The sequence below is a fragment of the Bubalus kerabau genome, chromosome 7, assembly GCF_029407905.1.
Source record: "Bubalus kerabau isolate K-KA32 ecotype Philippines breed swamp buffalo chromosome 7, PCC_UOA_SB_1v2, whole genome shotgun sequence".
In the NCBI taxonomy this organism is placed as follows: Eukaryota; Metazoa; Chordata; class Mammalia; order Artiodactyla; family Bovidae; genus Bubalus; species Bubalus kerabau.
The window spans coordinates 101,845,658-101,872,862 of NC_073630.1; the positions used below are offsets into that span (position 1 = coordinate 101,845,658).

The 27,205-nt window shown below is 36.4% G+C and overlaps 1 protein-coding gene across 10 annotated transcripts in view; it reads right to left on the reverse strand.

The window, feature by feature from the left end:
• SEC31A (SEC31 homolog A, COPII coat complex component) overlaps positions 1-27,205 on the reverse strand; it is a 59,897-nt gene that overhangs the window by 25,077 nt on the left and 7,615 nt on the right. For 5 of the 10 annotated variants that reach the window (XM_055588935.1, XM_055588932.1, XM_055588929.1 and 2 more), the window contains exons 2-17: positions 25,476-25,558; positions 24,688-24,811; positions 23,202-23,400; positions 20,661-20,756; positions 19,634-19,774; positions 18,168-18,310; positions 14,956-15,055; positions 13,275-13,436; positions 12,926-13,078; positions 8,764-9,000; positions 7,779-7,853; positions 6,299-6,337; positions 5,862-5,939; positions 2,576-2,651; positions 1,967-2,145; positions 757-883 (exon numbers count right to left, since the gene is read on the reverse strand). In XM_055588935.1, coding sequence (XP_055444910.1) covers positions 757-883; positions 1,967-2,145; positions 2,576-2,651; positions 5,862-5,939; positions 6,299-6,337; positions 7,779-7,853; positions 8,764-9,000; positions 12,926-13,078; positions 13,275-13,436; positions 14,956-15,055; positions 18,168-18,310; positions 19,634-19,774; positions 20,661-20,756; positions 23,202-23,400; positions 24,688-24,811; positions 25,476-25,554 — 2,008 coding nt within the window. In that variant the 5' untranslated portion in view covers positions 25,555-25,558. Of the gene's footprint in view, positions 1-756; positions 884-1,966; positions 2,146-2,575; positions 2,652-5,861; positions 5,940-6,298; positions 6,338-7,778; positions 7,854-8,763; positions 9,001-12,925; positions 13,079-13,274; positions 13,437-14,955; positions 15,056-18,167; positions 18,311-19,633; positions 19,775-20,660; positions 20,757-20,847; positions 20,904-23,201; positions 23,401-24,687; positions 24,812-25,475; positions 25,559-27,205 lie in introns of those variants that run through there. The other 5 variants (XM_055588936.1, XM_055588934.1, XM_055588933.1 and 2 more) reach the window with 3 other exon arrangements.

Below are 27,205 nucleotides of genomic sequence, written 5' to 3' on the forward strand. Positions count from 1 at the left end.
GCAGCCTAAAGCTTCTGTTCTTGCATATAATAAACATTATGTCTGAGCTATCAGAGTTTAATCATGGCCTTTAACAGTAATTTCTACTTATATGGCTCAGAGGTTTAAGTGTCTGCCTGCAATGCAGGAGACCAGGGTTCGATCCCTGGGTTGGGAAGATTCCCCTGGAGAATGAAATGGCAACCCACTCCAGTATTCTTGCCTGGAGAATCCCATGGATGGAGGAACCTGGTGGGCTACAGTCCACGGGGTCACAATGAGTCGGACACGACTGAGCGACTTCACTTTCACTTATTTGCTAATAATTGTTTGCCATTTTAGACAAACCAGGCTCCTCCATCCATGGGATTCTCCAGGCAAGAGTACTGGAGTGGGCTGCTATTTCCTTCTTCAGGGGAACTTATTTTATCAAGCTAACACTTATTAACAGAGGGCTGATTATGTGCCATTTTACATATGAATAGACTGAGGCTTAGAAATGAATTTTTCCTAGTTCATACAGTTAGTAAGTAGCAAATGCAAAAGTATCAGTGTGGTCTGTGTGAAATCAAAATCATTATACAATATTTTAAAAAATGGCTAGAAGTTATGGAGAAACAACACAGTCAATACTTCTGAGAAAAGCATTCAAATGAGAACTTCATTTTCTTATCTGTGATTAATAGTAGGTTTACAAAAATTTCTAAATAAAATCTGTCACTAATTTTACTTACAATGTATCATGCCATGTATGTCATATAAAATTCATTTTCTTACCACAAAGGGTGGAAAATTCATCTGATTTAGCGTAAGTCAACACTGCAGCTAACGCCTCTCTCCAATTTTTAAGATCACAAGACTCAACAATCTCTTTCCAGTTCTTCATCACTACTGCAGTGATTAGCTTGGGGAAGGAAAACCAAGGGACAATTAAAAGCCTTTGGTATACTAATAAAAATTAACTCTGGCTAATCAATCACATCTTTCAACTTCTTTGACAGTATTTCATGCAAAATAAAGGAGCAGCAAAGTACATCCTTTAGCCAACTGACATAAAAAAAAAACCATATGATTTTCTCTCAAATAAAAAAGTCACAGTAGCCTATTTTACAAAAGGCTGAGAAGGAAAACTATATACGGTGTCAAAAAACATTCCTGGCCAAAAAAGTACTAGGGGCAAAGTCCTAGGAGAGAAAGGGAACAGGCTGTGTGAGGAGCTGAAAGGCAGCCAGTGGGGACCGACACGACACAAGGCTGGAGAGGAACCGCAACCCAGGCTGGCGGGACTGAGCACTGGGCAACTTTTATGGGAAGAAATTGAGTACCGTTGAGCAGGGGGCTTAAAAACCTATAGACCCTCTGCACCAGAAATTCCTTTCCGAGGATCTCAGCCTTGTTAAACAATTAGAAATTTGTACAAATCTTTAGGCACAATAAGGATGTTTACCACTGTCTTAACTATATTAGGAAAATGTAAGAAACTACTAAACATCTCAAAATAAGGGAAATGATATATCCCTCCTATAGAATATAGGGCAATTAAAATTTTTTGTAAGAAGCTTCAATGATATGGGAAAATGATTACAATGTAAGTGACAGTGTCTATAAGTAAAACAACACACATATGTACTTCTAGAATCTTGATTCTGTTTTTAAAAGTTCTACAAACGCACAGAGAGATATATAAAAGGTTATGTACCAATCTGATTGAAGAATCAGGAAGTATTAAAATGTTTATCTTTAACATTTTCTATGTTCTAATTTTTCTACAGTAAAAATATGAAAAGCATTTTAATTAAAAAAATTATATATATAAATGACAAAAACCTGGGACGATCATGCCAACCTGTTAACAATAACTAATTTCTGGGTTAAAGGATTACGGGTGGTTTTTTGGTTCTTCACTGTTTTCTCCCTTTTAATTATCTATAATGAGTGCTTTGCTTTTTACAAACAAATACTATTATTTATTATTAAAATAACATACCCTGGTAATTTTGCTTTGGGATTTTGCAAAGTATTTCTTCTGGGTTCGAGCTAAGAGTTCTTGTCCACCCGCTATGGCCAATATAATGGCATCAGCCATGCGGTTATCATGTAAACAAAGGTCAACAGCACTCTCGAAGTTACCCGTTAGCAAAGCCTGAGTAATTAAGCCATCAATATCTGCAATAAAGAAATAATACACCCAAGTTAATAAAATTTTTTGTTACAAGAAAAAAAAACTACATCTATCAATTATTAGTACACATTCAGCAGAAAACACAAAGTTGAATTCTGAATATTACTGGGAGGTTAATCTCTATCACAAACTGCTGATATCTACAGAAACAGACTGAGATGCATGTAAATAAAATCAGGTAAAATAACATATTTTTCAGATTGCTTAAATGCAATAATAAAGATCCTTTACGGTTTTTATCACATAGGTATCAGATCATGCCATCATTTTTAAGGTACTGATTACATGTACTAAATGATAACTGAGTTCTTTTCAACCTTTACCACATGTGACAAAATGTTTCTAACTTAAACTCAGGGACTATTTGCTTTCAAATGGTTAAAAAATTTGATACCAAAACCAACAGATACTTACCCCCACTGATAGAGATGTTAAATGTTCCTCCAGCTGCTGGTAGAAATTCAGATTCTTGTTTTTCCTCTTTAATTTGCTAAAGAGATGGAAAGAACAGCAACTTAGCCAGAATGGAACTACAATAATTTACCAGCAAAACAAGATTTAAATATGATTACTTACTGACTAGATGACATGCCAAGTTATTCCAGAGAAGCTCTCAAATTCAAGTTTACACTAAAATCTATGACATCCTTAAGAATTAACTCTTATCAGATAATCATAAATAAAATCCAAAGTCATCAGAAATAACGTGAAACAAACTTAAATGTACATATTCACACTGGTGGCTCAGAAGATATTGAGGCTGAAAAGTCTTTTTCTTAGATATCTCAACTAAGAGTAGCCTGAGACACACAAAATATGTTTTAAATTACATTACATTTAGATCTTAAAAGCAACTTTGCTTCCATACATCTCAAAACTTCTGTCCAGTAGGTGTAGTTGTAACAGTCTTTTGGTTGTAACTGACTCAGTTGTGGAAAAAAAATAATGCTTGGCATCCTTATATAAATGCAATGTAAAGAGTTATTTATCAATATACTCAAATTCAATTAGAGATTTTGTGTTCACTTCAACTAATCATACCTGGAACTATAGGCTGGTCTGGTAAAAATGTACACAGTTCTGTTATAAATTTCTGAAACTAGCTGTAAGACTGAGCAAAAATAAATTCAATACCTTCTTTCTTTAGAAGAAAAGAAATGTAATAGAGGCATCCTGCTGGCAAATATTTTAAATACTTTCTCTTCAATGCATAAAAGTTCAAAAGAAGACAAAAAATAATATATATCAGATTATAGAGGAACTAAAAGAAAAAACATGTCTGTCTTACATGAGATAAAATGTTATCTTCTGTGCTCCTGTTACCTATACATTTGAATCTTAGCACCCAGTATTCAAAGTCAGGAGCATTTTTGAATTGGATAATTTTAGTGTAGCACAAAGTATAGCATCATCTGTGAATGATGTTAAATTTAGTTAAATTAGTTAAAATTGACTATTACAGGAAAATAACCATAATCTTAATTCTTTCCCTAACAAAAGAGAAGCATTTTAGAATTTAAAAACTGAAATAAACTTTTAAAACTTTATTCATATTGTACTGATGGGCTCAGTTGTGTCCAACTTTGTGACCCCATGGACTGTAGCCTGCCTAGCTCCTCTGTCCATGGAATTTTCCAGGCAAGAATACTGAAGTGGATTGCCATTTCCTCCTCCAGGGGACCATCCTGACCCAGGGATTGAGCTTGTGTTTCTTGCATCTCCTGCACCAGCAGGCAAATTTTTATACCACTGTACCACCTGGGAAGCACTGAGGAATAAATCAGATACTGATCTGATTATATTCACTAACAAATATTCCCCAAAAATCTATTTTTTCTCTTAATGATGTTTCAAATTTGCTTTCAAAAAACAACTAATAAACCCTTATATATGGACTTATAAATTATACACAAAGCCAAAATATGCACAATTTATTATGTAATGTGTATCTTTAATGTCTAAACTACTATGTTTTATTTTATATAATTATAGCATCATCAGGATTAAGGAGAAGATATGACCACCTTAAACATTTTTTTCAAATATTCTGAAAGCACATATTGATGACTACTGCTTTATTACATACATGCTGCTACTGCTGCTAAGTCGCTTCAGTCGTGTCCGACTCTGTGCGACCCCACAGACGGCAGCTCACCAGGCTGCCCTGTCCCTGGGATTCTCCAGGCAAGAACACTGGAGTGGGCTGCCATTTCCTTCTCCAATGCATGAAAGTGAAAAGTGAAAGTGAAGTCGATCAGTCATGTCCAACCCTCAGCGACCCCATGGACTACAGCCTTCCAGGCTCCTCCATCCATGGGATTTTCCAGGCAAGAGTACTGGAGTGGGGTGCCATTGCCTTCTCCGTGTTACATACATATATACCTATTAATTCATGAGTGGATTTCTAAACAATTCTCTATTTGTATAGAAAGAGTATACAAATTAAAGTATCTTTCTTGAACGTACCCTACAATTCTAGGTATTCCCAAAATTAGTTCAAATTTTTAGTAAGATTTTATCCATACCCTTTATTCTTGAGTCAAATAAATGCTTGAAGATCCAATTCTAAGGAAAATATTTATAATAATCATCTTGTAACAGTCTAAATTTAAAGAGGAATTATTTTTATAACTTAGTAAAAGGCTGTAAGAAACTTTACATAGTCAGGATATCTCCATATCAAAGAGAACAATGAAAAAGTCAAATATGAGATGAGAAACAAGAACCTGTTGATTAATTTTCCAAGATGAAAGAAATATAATTAAAAAGCAAGAAAAGTAAATTACAGAATTATTTATTAGTGGTTTAAAAAAAACCCAGAAAATTAAAAAGGAAAAAAATTAATGATACAACTCTGTGCTCAAGGACTCTTTTTTTTTCTAGTTATAAAAATGGTCACTATAACTCCAGATGCATTTTCTAGTGAGTCAGAACAATCAGATTATTAGTGAAATACTCTTTACTTGGGCTTCCCTGGTAGCTTAGATGGTAAAGCATAAATCTACACACAATGCAGGAGATGAAGGTGGATTCTTTACTTGGACTCAAAATTAAAGATTAATTCAAAGGCCTATGCCACTGATCGTGAGCCCTAAATTTACTTGGACTCAAAATTAAAGATTAATTCAGAGGCCTATGCCACTGATCGTGAGCCCTAAATATTAACAAGCCAAGAAAAAACATTAATGTTGCATGCAATGTAATGTGGATTTCTGAACAAAATCTTTTTTCAGTTTGACATCCTGATATACTCACATCAGCTGTTAATTTTAAACCAGATAATCCAGAAGCTAGGTCAGAGAACTGAAGACTTTAGAGATGGTATGTGCTTAGTCCCTCAGTCATGTCCGACTCTTTGTAACCCTGTGGACTGTAGCCCGCCAGGCTCCTCTGTCCACGGGATTCTCTAAGCAAGAATACTGGAGTGGGTTGCCATGCCTTCCTCCAGGGAATCTTCCCAACCCAGGGACCGAACCCAGGTCTCCTGCACTGCAGGTGGATTCTTCCGTCTGAGCCATCAGGGAAGCCCTTAGAGATGGTACTTCTGTCAAATTAGTAAATAGACTCCTATCTTAAGCATCTCTAAGAAAATATATGCCAGCTTTATGCTGGAACATGCAGCCAAGAAATTTTCCATGTTTCACTGTGAGATAAACAAACCACATATTTTCCCCATGTTAAAGATGAGAAAAATAAGTACCTCTCCCAAGAGCTGCTCTTCAGCAGCAGGGCTCTCCTCCCCGTCACCCTGCGCTACTTGGTCAGAGTCTTTAAGAGCCTTTGGTACACAAAACAGTGACAGAGGGGGTTGAAGAACGTAGCATCAAAAGGTTATTAGGGAACAAGAAGACAAAAGACCCAACCAACAACATTCAGAGCTAGTTTAATCACAAGAAGTTACACTAAGTAAATTTATTTGAAAAACATCATTAGAGGAAAAGCAAAGAGCCATTATTGCTAAGACCCAATCCCTTTTTCTTGCCAAACGAGAATTATTCATGTATTAAAAATATCTACAATTAGTATTTTTAAATTATAAAGCAGTAAGACAGACAAAAATTTCCTAAATTATATTTTCTTCCTCATGACCTAAACCAAAATTTTAGAAAGTAGCTATTTTTACAGGCCTTCTCTTACCACATCTGGTCCATCCACTTTGTTCAAGGCCAAAGCAATCTGAAATAAAGACAACAACTCAGCTACCAAAGGGAGTTAACTCTATTTCAAGACATAGAGCAAACGTTCACCTACTACTCCATTCTCATTGGCAAAAATCCAAAAAAGGTTCAAATTAGGGACAGCATGCTCAAGAACAGAGTAAAATGAGTGCAGAGCAGATTCTCAATGATGTTGGTTTCAATTATGTAGATTTATTGCTCACATGTCATCTTACTCTGCTATTCAGTTATAAAACTAACCTCAAAACAGCATGTATTCTTCTGTCTTAAATAACCATAAAAAAAAATTTCTTCAGATACTCACTATGGAAAGAACATTAAGAGTATTTTGACAATCAAATTTTATCTCCTCATTTTTTGCTGTCAGGTATGCAGTAAAACTTTCACGTTAATCTCTTGCAAATCAAGTTATAGCATGAAGAAGTTCAGACTAACAATAAAGTTAAATATAAAAAAAATCTAAAGCAGTGAGCAAGAGACACATGGCCAGTAAGCAGGGGGGCTCTGACATGAGCCCAAGTACTAATCTTCCAAGTGCTCAGCACTGACTGAGAGGAGCGCACGGGATCCTACCTGCTGCACATGCGCGATAACCCTGCAATGCTATGGAAAACCTGAGTCATTTCCAAAAAATGGCAAAGGCCTAATACAGATTACACAAAGAATCCAATATATTTCCTTCAAGGTTTCCAAGGTCAGAGTGTTTTAACTGCTGTTAGGCCAACACTGTGGAATAATTATTAAGCTCCTCAGAGAAGAAAACTTAAAAACTGGAATATGACCTCCCATTTTTAAAAAGCAATCTTTTTTTTTAACATTAAAATATTAAGCAAAAACAAACAAAAGAAAAAAAAAGAAAAGAAAAGAAAAATTAAGCAAACCACTTGGGCTTTTTTATTTATTCAGGCTCAGTACAGTAAAACACCTTTGTTCCAAAATATTTATTAATACTAGTTACTTGTGAGCTGGACCAACTCAATACACAGTTTGGGAACTGTGAGCTGAGGGCATAAATAGCTGGGGTGGAAAACTGTACCCTAATTTTCATCACTTAAGCTGTAGACAATGCAGGGAAACAAACTTTTCCCTCTCTTTCCTCCAGAGCCACTGACTACTTATCCTCTTAAAAATCCAAGTGCTATTCCCAGTGTTTGAGGCTCACTGTCTTTTTTGTTTCAAGGCCCAACTGACACAACTCTTTAGATCAAGTTTAAAGATGGTTCTGGCAGCTTCTAAATTGGGTATTATCGATGAAAAGTTTCAACTTTAACAACATGAATCTAAAACTCTGGTGACCAAGCATAAATTCTTATTAAATGTTTACTGAATGATTTGCAATAATCTGTATAGAACTTAAGAAAAATAAACAAAAAATACCTACACTACATAAATATTTCACTTGTGTAAGCACAGCCTTTAAAACTTCCCCCAAAGTTTACCTTCTTTCCTAGGTCTTCTTTTCTATATCCTAGAAGTTCAAGGTATTTTCCACGAGAATCATCCTCAAAGTTTACCTTAAAAAAAGACATTTTCTTGAAATAGAGAACTGCATCTAAAGGCCCAATTTTTAATTAACTGCTCAAATTCCAAGTAGAATTATTTAAAATATCTAAAGTCTACTATATCAACTAGAAGCTTCTTCACTGTGAGAGAATCCAAATAGTTTTTTTTTAAAGAAGCTATTTTTTTAAGAAATAATAAGTATATTAGTAATTAATTAGCCAAGCTGAATAAAGCTTACTTTTAAACTAATATTTGTAAAAACAAACCAAGTCATGTCCAAAGGCTACATGAATGCAAACCTCACATTACGTGAAATAGTCAATGTCACATCCTAAAACTTTCTTGAAACTAATACTTACAAAATATAAAAATGAATTAAATATTATTGCATTCAAGAGCTCTTTTCTTTGCAAAACTCAGACTTGGGAAACAGACATTCCAGTGGAAGCAAAATAACCAAAAAGAGAATTCTATTTGCTATTTTACTGTCACAAACGCAACTCAGTAAAAGGGATGAGAAATGCCTCTGACCTCTCCCCTCTACACCTAGTCCCTCTTCCCCCTTTGTCTTTAACTGGACCTACTATGGAAATTAAACATGCTATGTTTTTATTATACTCAGCTCTATGTTCTAATTTTAAGAAGGTCTGCTGAATATTATGTCTCTAAAAACACTTAAGCACTTAAAAACATCTAGCATATTATTTAAAAAGCATATTAGGCTTTTCAAAGCCAAGAAAGAACAACTCTTGACAAAGTATTATTTCACATGCTTTTCATAAGGTTTTCTTTAATTTCATCACGAGATCCCCCAAATCACACTGTTCCTGCTGTTTCTTTGACAGGAAGACAAGTTTAGAATGTGATGGGAACAGTTAAACTTGCAGATAATGAAGCAAAGCTGCTTATCACCAACTTTACCTTCAAAAAGGACCACACGTTTTTTTCAAACTCAGTCTGAGAAGCATCGATCTTCTTCTGACAGTAACTGACGAATCCCTGTGACTGCACGACCTGCTGCAGCTGGTCCGATCGGCTGAGGAACTCCTTCTCTGTCACCACCTGACTGATGAACACGTGGTGCTGCTGCGGCTGCTGCTCCGCCCCCGGCTGAGGCTGCATTCTGACATTCGCAAAGGTGACCAGTTTGCCTCCGAACTAGAGCAGGATGAGGAAACAAAATCAGCTTGAGACACAAGGACATGGCCCCTTAACGTGCTTCTCGTAAACCTGCTAAAGGAAAGAACTGTGACCTACACGTCTCCCTCTGCATGCAATTCGCTGATGCTCTTTTCCATGCTCCACGATCTGACCCCAGCCTTCAATTTTTACTGCTCTTCACAACACTCACCTTCTGGATGCAATGTCCTAGTAGCTGCGCCCCACAATTTCTCACCTACTTGCTTTTACTCATTCACTTCCACCTACTCAATGCGACTCCTCCTCGAGGCGGGGGCAAAGGTCACCCCTGCCATCCCAGATGCCCTCAGTATATTACACTTACCTCTCCCTCTTTTGATTCAACTATTAGCCTTTGTATTTCCTCACCTTCTACTCTAGGTTCTAAGTTTTAAAACGGGGTGAATATGCTGCTACAAAACATGTCATATGGCATAAGGATTATTTTGAGCTGACATGAGTTTGAGCAAGCTCTGGGAGTTGGTGATGGACAGGGATGCCTGGCTTGCTGCAGTCCTTGGGGTCGCAAAGAGTCAGACACGACGGAGCAAGTGAACTGAAAGAATACTGAGAAACAGCAGGAGCAAGGAAGACATTGTGATCTCCTCTTTTCTCTCTGAAAGTAGGAGATGAAACTCCCATGTGAGAGCTGCTCTCCTTACATCAGGAGGGAAAAAACACTCATCTCCAGAGATGGGGAGTCCAGGACAGTAGAACTCTGCACAAACAGAACTTGATAAATAGAAATCACCTCCCTCCATCTCTCTACGTATTTTAGTTACTGGTCCACAACTGCCGCTCTTTGCTCAGCCTAGTCTAGAAGCACTTTCGCTGTGCCACGCCTTTGGGTCTTCATTTCTCTAGGGGGCTCCCACGTACAGGTTCGCTATCCTTCTCGTTATAAGCAGGCTCAGAACTCTTCCTCTACCTCTCACAGTCACTCCTCAGCTTCAGGTATTGATTTTTTCTTAAACCACTTTCATTTCTCCCTTTTACATTGTTATTTTTCTGCCTAATTCTTTTCACACTGAACTGCTGTATGATTGCATGTCTATTGCTTGTCTTTTCCTCCCTCCAATCCATGCTACATACTATCAGTTCAATTGCTCAGTCGTGTCCGACTCTTTGAGACCCCATGGACTGCAGGACACCAGGCCTCCCTGTCCATCACCAACTTCTGGAGTTTAGTCAAACTCATGCCCATTGAGTTGGTGATCCCATCCAACCGTCTCACCCTCTGCTGTCCCCTTCTCCTCCTGCCTTCAATCATTCCCAGCATCAGGGTCTTTTGAAATGAGTCAGTTCTTCACACCAGTGGCCAAAGTACTGGAGTTTCAGCTTCAGGATCAGTCCTTCAGATGAATATTTAGGACTGATTTCCTTTAGGATGCACTGGTTGGATCTCCTTGCTGTGGGACAAGAGTCTTCTCCAACACCACAGTTTAAAAGCCTTCAGAGCTCAGTCTTCTTTATGGTTTAACTCTCACATCCATACATGACTACGGGAAAAACCATAGCTTTGACTAGACAGACCTTTGTTGGCAAAGTAATGTCTCTGCTTTTTAATAAACTGTCTAGTTTGGTCATAGCTTTCCTTCCAAGGAGCAAGTGTCTTTTAATTTCATGGCTGCTGTCACCCTCTGCAGTGATTTTGGAACCCAGAAAAATAAAGTCTCTCACTGTTTCCCCATCTATTTGCCATGAAGTGATGGGACCAGATGACATGATCTTAGTTTTCTGAATGCTGAGTTTTAAGCCAACTTTTTCACTCTCCTCTTTCACTTTCATCAAGAGGCTCTCTAGTTCTTCTTCACTTTCTGCCATAAGGGTGGTGTCATCTGCATATCTGAGGTTATTGATATTTCTCCCAGCAATCTTGATTCCAGTTTGTGCTTCTTCCAGCCCAGCATTTCTCATGATGTACTCTGCATATAAGTTAAATAAGCAGGGTGACAATATACAGCCTTGACGAACTCCTTTCCCAATTTGGAACCAGTCTGTTGTTCCATGTCCAGTTCTAACTGTTGTTTTTTGACCTGTATACACATTTCTAAGGAGGCAGGTCAGGTGGTCTGGTATTCCCATCTCTTTCAGAATTTTCTACAGTTTGTTGTGATCCATGCAAAGGCTTTGGCATAGTCAATAAAGCAGAAGTAGATGTTTATCTTGAACTCTCTTGCTTTTTCAATGATCCAGCGAATGTTGGCAATTTGATCTCTGGTTCCTCTGCCTTTTCTAAAACCAGCTTGAACATCTGAAGTTCACAGTTCACGTATTGCTGAAGCCTGGCTTGGAGAATTTTGAGCATTACTTTACTAGCATGTGAAATGAGTGCAATAGTGCGGTAGTTTGAGCATTCTTTGGTGTTGTCTTTCTTTGGGAATGGAATGAAAACTGACCTTTTCCAGCTCTGTGGCCACTGCTGAGTTTTTCAAATTTGCTGGCATTATGAGTGCAGCACTTTCACAGCATCATCTTTCAGGATTTGAAATAGCTCAACTGGAATTCCATCACGTCCACTAGCTTTGTTCATAGCGATGCTTCCTAAGGCCCACTTGACTTCACATTCCAGGATGTCTGGCTCTAGGTGAGTGATCACACCATCGTGATTATCTGGGTCGTGAAGATTTTTTTTGTACAGTTCTTCTGTGTATTCTTGCCACCTGTTCTTAATATCTTCTGCTTCTATTAGGTCCATACCATTTCTGACCTTTATTGAGCCCATCTTTGCGTGAAATGTTCCCTTGGTATGTCTAATTTTCTTGAAGAGATCTCTAGTTTTTCCCATTCTATTGTTTTCCTCTATTTCTTTGCACTGATCACTGAAGAACGGTTTCTTATCTCTCTTTGCTATTCTTTGGAACTCTGCATTCAAATGGGTATATCTTTCCTTTTCTCCTTTGCCTTTTGCTTCTCTTCTTTTCATAGCTGTTTGTAAGGCCTCCTCAGACAACCATTTTGCCTTTTTGCTACATACTAACCTTCCTAAATAACAGACGGTTGATTATGTCACTTGTAAATTCATTCTTGATTTAATTATCTCTCATCCCTAGTGCTGGTCTTCTCTATCTGCTCTCCTGTCTCTGAATCTTCACTTTTGCTTGTGACTTTCCACTTTACTTACTGAATCCCAACCATCCATCTAGTTAGTTCTCTACTTCCCAAAGTAATTAAAACTAATAAAATTATGTATGGATAAGGTTTAAAAGAAAACTCAAACTGTACAGAAAAGTCTCGCTGCCCCTCTATACACACTATATGAGACACAGACTCTACCTAGTTTACAGGTGTGTTTCCAGTACCTAGGATGGTGCCTGACAGAGGATGTTCACTACATATTTGTCTTTGGAATGAAAAGGCAATGTCCGTTCACTAGTACTGAAGTATTATGAAGGTAATAACTAACACTCTCTTCTTTCCCACATGAGTTTGGAACCAAGGATGAGACAGAATCCAAACGTCAGCTTCAGTGCTGTGGTAAGTGCTGCAAGGCGAGAGGCTGCAGATTAGATGTGCAACCACAGTGGACCTCGTAACAACTAGAATGCAGCACCCTTCCCCCCCACCCCCCAAAAAAGGAAAGAAGGAATGAAGGAAGGAGAGATAGAGAAGGACGACAAGTATAATAAAGTGGGGCAGCGGGAGCAGTGCAAAGGTTGCAAAACAAGGTGAATGTACTCAGTTACCACTCAACTGCTGTATTTTAAAATGGTCAATTTTATGTTATGTATATTTTATCACAATTTAAAAGAAAAAAGGGAGTAGGTTCCACTTTTCCTGAGAAGTCTTTATAAATGATGAAAACTCACCAACATATCTCAAACTCAGCCCTCTTCCATCTGAGCAATCTTATAATAATACTTTGTCCTCAGTGTTTACGGACCATAGAAACAAATCCACCTACTGAGAAGGAAGCACCAACAGGCCTTCGGATCCATCGGGGTGGCTTCTTCAGAGGCAACACGATACTCTGTGGGGATGTCTGCTGAGGAATTTGTAATGGGGGAAGGGGCTGTCCTGTGCCGAAGGGGTCAAGATTCCCAAAAGATGACGAAAGCTAAAAAATAAAGCGGGATTTTCATAACTTATACAAGACTATGTTACACGTTTTCAAGTCATACCAAATAAATTTTTTTACACAATTTTCCAAGTAATTGGTATCGCTGATCCGTAAAGTCATTTTCAAAATAATTATACAGTAAGATGATTCTTTTCAGATGTTGTAATAAAAAAACCTTAATATTTCTTATTACCTTGTCAACTTGTTTCTGCCTTAAACCATCTGCACTCCCTCCCATGATAGAATAAACGCTGATACGCCCATCGAAGGAAGCAGCCGATAAGACAGCGGGATTTCTGGGGCACCACTGAATATCAAAGCACCACTGTGTGGTGGTGGGGAGTTCATATAACACCTAGACCAAAAAAGAAGTACAGGCACTTTATAGCCAAAATACCTGAATTACTATGATCAACAAGTACAACTGTAATTCAACATTTGCTTTTAGAAAGTGTACAGCCAGGAAAAACAACAATTTAAAAAATTTCTTTAAAGTACAAGAAAAGTTAATTATGACAAAAACGAAATGACAAAATTGAAATTTTGACCAGATTTGGAATAAGAACATTTTAAAAACTGAGATTTTCCTATTTTTATTGAAATTGCAATAGAAGATGCATCTGAAAGATCAGAATACTGTATTAGGATCAACTTGCTGACCTCTAAAAGGGTTCTATCCAACTGACTTTGCTGGCTAAGATCCAAAGAACCACACTTAAATCATCTGAAGATCAAATTTCAAAAACAAATCTTGGGGGGGAGGGGGGCATGGGATGAACTGGGAGATTGGGACTGACATATACATCACTATGTATAAAACAGACGACTAATTGTGAGAAGCTACTGTACAACTCAGGGGACTACACTCAATGCTCTGTGGTGACCTAACTGAGAAGAAAACTTTCAATAAAGGGGATACATGTACACATGCAGCTGATTCACTCTGTTGTGCAGCAGAAACTAACACAACGTTATAAAGCAACTATACTCCAATAAAAATTAAAACAAAAATTCTTGAGAAGGAAGAATTTCACTGAGAAGACTGGCTTCTTTCTTGTCAATTGAGAAAACGTACACATCATTCTTATTGCTGCAGAATCAAAACAGAATTTGGCATAAACAGTTTTCTTTAGGAGGAACAGAATATAGAAAAACTATTAAAAATGGCTGATATAAATAATGTAATAATTGTTTATTAACTTTACAATGTAATCATGTAATAATTGTTACCAAATCAAGGTTAGTGTGATGCTAACTGATGCTCTTAGGAGAATAAGAAACAAGTCAAATTAGCTTAATTTGGACTTCATGTGACATTTTAAGTAATGTTTTATTTTATAAGGAAACAGAATTAAGTGAAAAGGCATTTAGCCTGCTCATTTAGCTTATCCATCTAAATTTCCATAAATAGAACACATGACAAATATTTCATGATACAGTATTATATTCTTGCTGTACAGTTCAGAAGACAGATTAAAAATCTACATCCACTGATGTCCAAAAATCAAAGAGGACCTTCAGGACCCAAACCTTGAACACTCCTACTCTGAGGACACTGATTTCCAGAAAACACACTAAATAAATCCAACCAACTATTTCTGAGTCTAGATAAATGCCTTTTATTGGAAGTGAGGGGTTGGGGGTGGGGTGATTACTAGGTTCAAATACACCATTTTCAATGACTGGTATTTCCAGATGAAAACAGCTGGGTTTAGATAAAGTCTCTGCTAGGTTAGCATTTCATACACACCTCCATCTACTTTCACATTCTTAATTTTAATCATGTGCTAAAGAATTCATATGGAAATTTTCTTATTCAGCTAGAGTTAAATATTACAATCACTCCAAGTCTGAGAAATATTTCCTCCCCATACCTCTCCTGTGTTTGGGTTGGAGCACAGAATCTTAGCGTCTTTCCCACAGCTCAGCAACAATTCAGGATCCGCCATGCTCCAAGCAATTGCCAAAATCCCCCTTAAAAACACAAAGATGAAATTTTTAATCTTGAGAAAATCAAATCTGCAAATTATTTCTGTCTAGGCTTTGGAGAGACACACTGCTAACAGAAGTACAATTCATATAATCTTTCTGGAAAGAAGTTTAGCAATGGGTATGCTCTGTGATCATTACAAAGATGCTCAATATAGAGTACAGTGTATGATGGCAAAAAAAAGAAAACAAATGCCCAACACATGGTCTACAGGGTTTTCCTGGTCGCTCAGCAGGTAAAGAATCCACCTGCAATGTGGGAGACCTGGATTTGATCCCTGGGTTGGGAAGATCCCCTGGAGAAGGGAATGGCTACCCACTCCTGTATTCTGGCCTGGAGAATTCCATGGACTGTATAGTCCATGGGGTTGCAAAGAGTCGGGCATGGTTGAGTGACTAACACTTTTACTTTCAAACAAAGTAACATTTTCAGTAAATGTTTTGAAAAATTCAGATTAGCATCCCCTGCAAAAATTTAAAAAAATCCCTGTATCCTACCATCCAGAAATAAGTACTATATAATATTAATAGTTTGTTTTTTCTACATTCATGCCTCTGCTATTTAGAGATGAAAGAAAGGTTCACATTGCCAGACCATGAAGAAAAATACTAGAAACTAGAATTATGTCTGTGTTTTTCTTAAAAACATACAAAGAGTCCTCAATTATTCTGAAAACATACCATCAAGGTATATATTACTCTTCTTTTCCCCCAAAATTGTTTTTAATATAATGATATTTTTTACAATCTAAGTCCTCTCAGAATCAGAAAAATACGCTATAGGAAGAGAACTCAAATTATTTAAGAATGCCTTTGCTTCCAACATTTTATCTTTTAAGCATTAAAATCTTTGTAAAAATTGTAGGATAGTGTGATGTACACTCTTATACTTCTCACCTAGATTCATCAATTCGGCCACATTTACTTTAGGTCTTTATATTTCACTTGCTCACTCTCTCTCTCTCTCTCTCTATATATTGCATCTGTCAAATGCAGATTATTACATGACACCTCTACACTTCTCTCTGGTGATAAGAACCTTCTCCTATATATAATCTCATACTGAAAATGTTATTTTTATGCAATACTCTAAATAGAGAGTCCATATTCAACTTTCCCCAACTGTAGCAATGCATGTGTGTGTGCTTAAGTCACCTCAGTCCTGCTCGACTCTTTGCAACCCCATGGACTGCAGCCCGCCAGAGTCCTCTGTCCATGGAATTCTCTAGGCAAGAATACTGGAGTATCCATGCCCTCCTCCAGGGGATCTTCCAGACCCAGGGACTGAACCCACATCTCTTACATCTCCTCTATTGGCAGGCAGGTTCTTTACCACTAGCACCACCTGGGAAGTCCATTTAGGAATAATGGACTCTTACTGTCTCCTCTCTTTAGAATCCAATTATGTATGCCAAAAATTTCAAAGCACGTCAAGAATGCCTTTAGATATCAGTATCATATTTGATATCACATCTTAAGGAACATTTAAATTCTTAGCAAGTATTAAAAAAAATCACTGAACTACACAACAGGAAGGACCTTAAAGATCATATAATCCAACTCTTGCATTTACTAGAGGGAGAAAACAGAAATAGAGAGGCTGGTTTGCTCCTGGCACCCAGTATGGTATTCTGTCTTGCTAAACTGTGCCCACTCTGAAAATTGGCAGTATAATGTAATGTTAAGAGCATAGATACAATGACCAGGATGTTTGACTTGGAAGTCAGCAGCTGACTAGTTTTGATCTAAACCAAGTTTAGCCTTGCCAAGCTTCAATTTCCAATGTGTAAAATGGGATAATAGCATTTACACTACAGGTTTACTATGAGTCTTAATCAAGCTAACATTTGGAAATTAGGGACTGATATATATACACTGCTATATTTAAAATAGACACCCAACAAGGGCCTGTTGTATAGCACAGGGAACTCTGTTCAACACCAGGCAGGGATTTTTTTGGTATTACTGAATCCTAGTACACTGGTTGGCATGTGTTCAATAAGCAAGTGTTTAATAAATAAATAAAACCTTACCAAACATGGGAAAAATATTAAAACTTCTCAGAATCACCCCTTCTTTACTAAAAAGCTGACTGAAGCATAACATCTAAATAGGATTACACTGTGACCAGATTCTTTTCTCCTTTATAAGAAGCTCAAGGAGAGGTCACAAACTTTAAGACTTCTCAAAGTGTGTAATTCCACCACACAGGGGGAAAAAGGAATTTAAAGCTTTAGTCTATATATCCCTAAAAAGGCAAGAAGAAAAAAGCCCAAAGCACTGAAAATACTTTAACACTAAAGGAGATTTGTTTCCTGTTTAAAAACACTGAACAAAACATACATAAACTCCCTGGGTACCTGAATATAAATCATAGGAAATCTGCACAATTACAAACTAAAGAAACAAAATTCTTTTTCGGCCACTCTGTGCACCTTGTGGATCTTAGCTCCCATGTCCCTTACAGTGGAAACACAGAGCCCTAACCACTGGACTGCCAGGGAATTCCCACAAACTAAATTTGATGCTACTAAAGGTAACACAAGACAATTCTCATGTTTTTTTAGAGCATCCACACATTTATTAAATTGAAGGTAGAATGAACCACTTAATATCTCAAAAATGTTTGCTTTTAAATTAATATAAACACTCAGAAGTAAAACAAACTTTTCAATTGTTGCTTGACATTAATGTCATGGAAGACTCTTCATAAGTATGATGAATCAAATAAACATCAAACTGTATAATGTCCCAAAGATCCAAGAGTTGTCCCAAAGAGCTATGATTCACTAGAATTTTGATTACCTATTATTTTTTTAATTTTATTTTTTAACTATTACCTATTATTTGAAATAAGTTGTAGAAAATCCATAAACACATTTTCAGGTTTTTGTGATATGATTTGGCTACCATTTTTCGGTACAAAAAATCAGATGACTATTGCTTAAAATAGAAATGAACTATTTATACTAACTTTCATAAGACAGAGACAGAGTAGACTCCCTAATTTTAAAAAATTATCTGATAATTCAAAGCAGTAAGTAAATACATTTTTTACAATTTACAAATCAAGCTTTTTCGAAGAGCAGCAAGATACCTGGCATGGTTTTCCAGGACACGGAGCGGAGAGGAGGCAAAGCGAAGGTCCCACATCTGGACCACTGGTAGCCTGTCATCCTCAGAGGCAAGGACCATCTGAGTGGCAACGTCAGGATGCCACGCCAACCCAGAGCAATGCATCTGCACACAGTCAAGGCTCACATCTTATCAATCATACTACTTTATGAAAAGCCAAAATGAACATGAGGAATATACGTTTATTGAAGCAAACAGTAGAAAACATCAGCTCAGGCTTATGAAAACAATATTCTTACTTATGTAGTCATTATTTTAATTTATTTAAAATTTGTTTTTTAAAAACCCACTAAATTAAATTCTACTAAACACTCTTAAACAGTGGTCTTAAACAAAAGAGTTTAAATGTTTTCAATTCATCCAACACTTTGATACACCAAATCATTCCAGGCCAGAGTAATTCTATACCACAAATGAGTTGTCCTGTCAAAATTGTAATACAGGGGAAAAGTTTTATATAAATTTAAATACTTTTAGAGAAATGAAGATGAGAAGATTAAAAAAAAATTAATACCTTTCCTCTACTTTATCAGAAAAATCAAGATAGAGTGACTAAAGCAACAACTACTGTTTAAATTTTCATATGGGATAAATTAACATTATTACTGAGAAATACTTGGAAGCTCAGATCCTGTTAAGTGTTCTAGAAGGTGAATGAAATGCTTATTGTGTACTTTATTCCACTGAAACTTGTTTTAAAACTCCTGACTCACTGAAAAACAATACTTTGAGGAAATATTCTTATAAATAGTGTTTTCTCATTGCTATTGCTGTTTTTAAATTATATATGTATTCTCCGATTTAGGCAAACTCGCTTTTTAAATGTCCAACTAAAAACAGTAATTAAAAACAAATTAACAAGGCAAGCCCTAAGGTGTGTCTAAATTACTTTATAACATATGATGACATAATATTAATGAATCTGTAAGATTAAAATGTAATGTGTTATACAACAGCGTCTACTGAGCAAGTGGGAGAAGAATACCAGTTCATTTTAGCACTGCTTAATCAGAAAAGAGGAACCCAAGAGTCTGGAAACTACAGCTTCATAGTCATAAAATTACTAGCAGGGAAAAATTTTACATTCTAGTTGCTATAATGCTTTGGAATAGTTGGCAAAGCAAAACAATTAGTGTATCATGGAATAACTCCTTTGACTGACCAATCTTTCTCTTCATCATTAATATATCCAGTGTGGTTTAGTAGGAATTTTATTATTTTCCCCAAAGGGAAAAACAACCTCTCATTCCAACATGATTGGTCCATAAGAAAACAGGATTTGACTTTACAGAAATCTGATTTGTTGCCAACTCTGACAAACAATGTAGGAATAGCTATAGCGGAAACAAAACATGTTTCTCACAGATCAATCTGTTTTCTAAGATTGATTGTGTTACTATGTGTAACTATGTGTAAGTTACTACTTACCCTGTTATTATGATCACTGACTTTGATGATAGGTTCGTTTTTTCTAAGATCCCACACAGTGGCCCGACCACTGGGACTGGCTGATGCCAAAATATGCTGAACTTGTCTGTTCCATGCAATGCAACTGATATCTTCTGGGGGCTGTAAGGAATAAACTACTAAGAACCATTTCTCAACTGTAATCAAGTTTAACTACAAAATCTAATTCTTCTTTTTAGGAAATGGATTACTTAAAAATCTTTATCTATTCCTTCCATAAATTTATTTTTATATTCTCAACATATGCAGTTTAAAGCTCAGGTATATACCAATTCAAGTACTTTACCTTGTCTATTCACCAGCCACTTATTAGGCTCCTGTTACAAATCAAGCACTGTTTCTTTACTTTGCAACTGCTCCATGGAAGATAATGGACCACAAAGTAGATGCTGGTCAACGTGACAGACATCTAGGCAGAGCAAAAGTTACAGCCTAGACCTAGAAAACCATGTACTATTGGAACGCTACCTCTCAGATTGCCAAAATGTTAGGGCCTGTTATAATAGCCACTCAAATCAAATAGTCAATACAGTGTAAAGAAGGCAGAGATGACTGTTCTTTCTCAACTTATTAGAATTACATAGGAAACAGGTTGTGTTTCTTTTTTTAAGTAAGTTTCCTCTATGATTTTTATTCTGAGGTTGGGTATTGCTAAAATACTATATAATATAGAACACTATACTACATAAAATATTATACCTAAGAAACTACTAAACACTATGTTATTTCCTACCACAAGTCTAGTACCTCAAACAGTGCCTGGGAGATGGCAAGTACTAAATAAATATTTACTGTTGAAGGACTTGCTGATACTCTTAGGAAACATATTTAATAATACTTGATCACGCTAAAGAAAAATCAATGACATTTAAACACTGATATATTTTAAACACTGACATTTAAACAGATATATTTTGTGTGAAAAAAACAAATAAGCGCAGAAAAACTGATTTTGGTTCTTTTGATTACATTGAAATCAATGTAATACCTGCGTTTTGGCTCCTGGTGTCATTGGAGTTGCAAAATTATTTAGATCCCAAATGTAGATTTCAGATTCATTAGCACCAGAGGCCACCAGATTAGTCTGCAATAAGAAAGAATTAACAAATAAATAGCACTTACAAATAATGAAGAGAATTCAGAATAACCCAATTTGGAGCTGGAAAGATCTGTACATTTTCAGATACTGAGAACAGCCAGGGACACGGCTGGTGGGGGAGGAGGGAGAGTGGGCTGTATGGAGAGAGTAACAGGGACGCTTAAATTACTGTAGGTAATATAAATAGGTAAAATAGATAGCCAATGGGAATTTGTTGTGTGACTCAGGGAACTCAAACTGGCTTCTTAACAACCTAGAGGGGAGGGATAGGGAGGGAGGTGAGAGGTTCAAGTGGGAGGGGACATGGGTAAGCCTAGGGCTGAACACCATACTGTAAAGCAATTATCCTTCCATTAAAAATAATTAATTTTAAAAATCTTTCAGTTTTAAGGCATATAATTTGTTTAATTAAAAAAAATCAAAATGCATAAACCCCTAAAAACTATATATAACAAACTGAAATTTAATCAGTTTTCTAAAGAAACATATTGTAAAACTCTATTAAACTAAAAAAGATAACACATCTACTGACATTTCAATATAAGACACTAAAAAATAATTAAACGGATAAATTCTTATATGGCGATTATTGCCTGTGGTTTGGATCTCTGGAAGGGAATCTGATTGTGGGAGACAAAAATAGGTCACCCTGTTGGCTTCAAATAGCTGAATGCTAAAATAATGGTGTCTATCCCAGGCACTTCAAAGTCAGCCTCTGGAGCTGGATCAAGATTAAGACTACTAAAAATCCTCATGTATTTATTTATTTTTAAAAAATTTTAAACTGAAGTATAGTTGACTTATTTCAATTAAAAAACTATAGTTTCTCCATGGCTGATTCATGTCAATGTATGGTAAAAACCACTACAAAACTGTAAAGTAATTAGCCTCCAATTAAATAATAAATAAACAAAACTATAGTTTCTGGTGTAAAGTGACTCAGCTATATATATATTTATATTTCCATTATAGTTTATTTTATTACAGGATTTTGACTATATTACTAGTTCCCTGTGCTATACAGCAGGGCCTTGTTGTTTATCTGTTTTATATATAGTAGTTATATCTGCTAGTCCCAAATTCCTAATTTATCCCTCTCCAATCCCCTTTCCCCCTTGCTAACTATAAACCTGTTTCTGTGTCTGTCCTCACGTATTTCTATGTCATGTATGCTCTGTCTTGCACCAGGTGGTAGTATTTCTAGGTAAACTATGTTGTGTGCAGTTTGGATCAAAAAGACCCTAAAACTGTGATATGAAGTCCAGGAAGACAGTGAGGTTCATATACTGACCTTCATCCTTTACTGTTCACTCTCATTAACCTACTATAACAACTGACATACAACTCTGAAAACAGAGCAATTCCATGGCAGTAGCCACCTATGATATAAGACACAAACCAAAAATCAGCAGTTGTTGGAAATTAGCTATCTAATCTAAAGAGTGGGCACCACAAGCCACAGAAAATGAAGAAGTTTGGGTTTCTGTATTTCTATATCTAAAATATCTATTTATAATACAAGAAAAATAACTATCAAACTTTTTAAAGATAATATTTATTTTCTGATTATACTCAAATGTCCTATTAACTCAAGATCTTTATTAATGTATGCTGCTGCTGCTAAGTCATGTCAGTCGTGTCCGACTCTGTGCGACCCCATAGACGGCAGCCCACCAGGCTTCTGTCCTTGGGATTCTCCAGGCAAGAACACTGGAGTGGGTTGCTATTTAACATTTCTACAATTAACATTCAGTAATGTTTACAACGGCAACAGTACAAAGATTCTTAATTGCCCATTAAATTTATACTATATTTATGTATGTATCTTATTATTTGATAGAGTAGTAATCTCTGACATAAATACATTTAGCACTAATAAAACAACAGATTAACCCACACACAACAGCACCAGCCTAATGCTGAACTAGCACAAACATTTTTTAATTTTAAAAAATATTTTATTTACTTATTTATTTGGATGCACCAGGTCTTACTTGTGGCATGGAGCATCTTTAGTTCGAGGATCTAGTTCTCTGACCAGGGATTAAATCTAGGCCCTCCTGCATAGGGAATGCAGAGTCTTAGCCACTGGACCACCAGGGAAGTAGCCTAGACAAGCTTTTAAAAGACTAGGTTTTCAACCTCTGAGGTGCCTAATATTTTAAAAATGTCCGTAAGATGACATGACATCTCCAGACTTCTAGAACTAAACCCATTACCCTGATCCCTTCCCCGGGGCTAGTGTATCAGTGTATGAAGTGTATGAAGCCAACTCTGAACCTTTCATTCTTCATACAAATACACTCACTCATCAACCTCCATAGGCACAGTTTTAGCTTTCTCCAAGACTGAGGCACAGTAGATTCATATACTTATTTCAAATAGGCAGCGTGCATCTCAAGAAATATGAATAAACATCAAAAGTCTAACCTGGAAAATGTTCACATCCAATGCTCTCACTGGGCCAGTATGCTTGTCATTCTGGGCAATCACAACTTCTTTATCCCCAGCGATAATTTTAGAAGGATCATAAAGAATAATATTTCCGTTTTCACCACCTGCAATCAGGACTCCAGAGATATTTCCTTTGGAATCCATCTTATGAGGTCCCCAAATCAACTTGTGGTATCTTTAAAAGAAAATGAGCAAAAATACTCTTTTTTGAAGTCAGATAAACTTAGAAAAGAATTTGGAAATTATATATTTAAGCCTTTTCATAAATACACCAAAAACACTGCTTCTCCTCTATTCCTGGTAACTGTACATAACTTGGTGAAATGGCATTTTAGTTTTTATTTATACTCATTTCATTTTGTAACCTTGAAGGGTACAAAAACTCTTTTGTACAGCTAATACAACAAAGTATACTTGATTTGTGTGTCAGAAGATAAGAGCCTAAGAATGGTTTTACCATTTCGAATCTGTGAGACCCTGAGCCAGTTACTTAATCTCCCTAAGCTGCTTTTGATTCATTTATAAAATAGAGCTCATCAACCACTTCCCCTGATTTTATTTTACTGCAGAAGTACTCAGTAACATGTCATCTGTTAAATAGTTAAGCAGTTAAGGGAGTCATCTGAAATTTTCTAAGAAAAATAATGTATTCTGACAGTAAAAAGGTGATATCAAAATTATGTCTATTATGACATAATTCTCCACCCACTGGTGGAGAATAAAAGATTACAGTTTGGTATGGAGGTGGCATGGAAATATATAACAATGGTACTGAGTCGAAAAACTGCTAGATGAAAGGCATCTGGGATTCCCAGTACAGTGGGAGGGCTTGGATGATTATAAGCCATCCCATGGGAGACGCCAGGATTTGAACTGTATTGTTAACCAAGGTACAATCTCTTCACCAAAATTTGCCAAGGCATTACGCTATAAAGCACATTTTGCTACCGAAATTAAAGTATCCTTCTATATAGCTTAAGTACTTGGAAATCTACCCATCTAAATACTTATCGTATCAGAAACCATGTCAATAAAATTCTCTGTGAAATGTAATTTGAAATACATTAGTAGATAGGGGAAAAAAGCAACCTCCATCCAAAGAAAATCACTATTAACATTTTAATATTCATCTAACTACTTTTTCTAGTCATGCCTACCTTTTTCTGTAAAGAGGTAAGATTAAAAAAAGCAAAAGAAAGTAACTCTACTATATCATGAGGACAAAAATACCAGAACTAGAGGCCTTCCTTCTTACACACAACAGTCCGTAAAAAAAAGGAAATTCAACAGAACATATATAGACACTTTTTAAACTTCTGCCTAAACAACTCAGATATTTTTCCACAAAATATGTCACTAATGGTATTCCTTACAATTTCATAATGAACACTTATAGACACACTAGGCATCAACTACAACATATAATCAAATGATCACATGAATTTCAGGTTGAATCTCATACCTGTGAGAAGAAGAGAACGTGGCACAAGATTTCATATCCAAGGATGGATCAGAAAGGTCTAATTCAAATATCTCAAGAGAAGCGCTGGTACTAAATGTTGCATCCAACTGTTGAGCAGATGTTCCTATAGAAAATATATTCATGGTAACCACACATGCAAAACCAAAAAGACTCAGAGAAAACCATACAAAATAGAAATTAAATGCATGTTTTTCAATTATCTCACTCATGAATGCTACATTAATGACTGAAATCTCAGTACGTATACCACTGAACAGATGCTTACATTACTACAGCAGTAAGATTCTGATGCAAGGCTCAGAGATGATGTTTGTAAGAGTCGGTAGTACAGACAATTTTTTAAGTCTATAGATAAAATCTCTGAAAGAACAGTTCCATGCTTATAGTCACAAATGATATAACTTCAACTCTATTTATATAAAAAAGGAGCATCAAAACTGTTGTTCATTCATTCAAATTGGTATTTATTAACTTTTTTACATTTTATCTATTGTGCTTAATACCACAGGAATAAAGATAGAGCACAGTTCTGAAGTGAGGAAGACACTATAAATGTAATAGACCATGATTAACACTATGATATACAAGCATATAGGAAGGCCACTGCACTCAGCTGAAAAGAAGGTTGCACGTATCTCATCAGCAAAGGAGAGGCTTTCTAGAGGAGCTGAAGCTTGACCTGAATCTTAAAGGCCAAGTATAAATAAGTCAGATGTGGAAAACAAGAAATTAGGTGACTCATACTGTCTTCTCTCTGTTGAACTTACCTGTAGCTAGGTAAATGGGATGATTCTGTGCAGGGCTCCATGCCTGCATGGCGGTTCGATCTACTTCCTTTAACTTCATCCTGCTAAAGAGAACATTTCACATAGAAATATAATAAACATGTAAGATGGAACATTTTTTAACATAGAAATATATTGGACAAACCAATACATTAATAGTAATGCTGGAATGCCAATAAATCAAATTGGTCTAGGTATCATTTGTTGGGAAATGTGGACCATTTGAAAGAAACTTGTTAAATTATTTTGAGACAAGTATAGGGCTATTCTGTTTATAGATTATCATCCTTCAGTTGAAAAATCTGTCTGGAAGGAAACATGCAAAAACAGGGATAGCATGTGGTTAATCAGTCTTGGATGCAGTATGCTTCTCAGTCAAGATAAGACGGGTGGCAGTGTAGCAGGGGTGAGAGAAGGCACGTAACAAACAAGGTGCGCCTTCCTGAAGCAGGACTGCTCAACAGTAAGAGCTGTTTGACAAACTAATTTTAAATAAAACAGACCAAGACAGAGGTGAATACAGCAAACCCAAAGAATTTTAAAGATAAAGCAGAAAAAAATTTTTAAATGGTCCAAGCTACAATCCCATATGCTACTATTTTATATATTCTATGTGAAAGTTACTTTCGTAGAAAAACTCAGGAGATACCGTGCTACAGCATTAAAAATATCTTTGTTGGACTTTCCCAGGTGGTCCCATAGTTAAGACTCCACATTTCCAATGTAGGGGGTGCGGGTTCAATCCCTAGTCAGGGTACTAAAATCCCACATTCTGCCAAAACACCACCAACAAAAACAACTTTGTTATTTTACATAAATGCATTCACAAGGCACAGTATTCCACTCTCAGATGTACCCTAATCTAATTACTTAGTCTCCTACTGAGAACACCTGAATTATTTTTCAAAGTGAAAGTCGCTCAGGAGTGTCTGACTCTGTGACCCCATGGACTTTAGAGTCCATGGAATTCTCCACACCAGGATACTGGAGTGTGTAGCCTTTCCCTTCTCCAGCGGACCTCCCCTACCCAGGAATTGAACCGGGGTCTCCTGCATTGCAGGCAGATTCTTCACCAGCTGAGCCACAAGGGAAGCCCAAGAATACTGGAGTGGGTAGCCTATCCTTTCTCCAGGGGATCTTCCTGACCCAGGAACAGAACTGGGGTCTCCTGCATGGCAGGCAGATTCATCAACTGAGCTATTCTTCTTACAAACAATGCTGAAATAAATGGCCACACATACATGTTACTTCACTTATGGACAAGGAAAGCTATAGTTTTCCAGAGGTAAAACTGATGGGTTAAAGAATAAAAGTAATTTTAATTCTGATGGATACTGCCACGTGAAATGTATCCTGGTATATACAGTGTATTGAATATATTCAAAGTATGTATTTTTTCTTATTACTTCAAAATCATTTACTGAAATTTTTTTCTTACTAACTTTAGATACCACCTTTAACATGTACCAACTTCCTGTATTTATTTCTAGATTTAATATTTAGGTTTATATTCCTGTACATATCAGGATATAGGCTAAGGTTTACATTTCAGTATTCATTTACATTTATTCTGTGATTACCATTCCTTATGCCCATGTATTTACATGCTAGGCATGTCACTTCTAAATACTGAGGCTTTACATGAGTATGATTTCAATAATCCCCACCCATTTTCCTTGCTATTTTTTGTTTTTTAACGACATAAACAATCA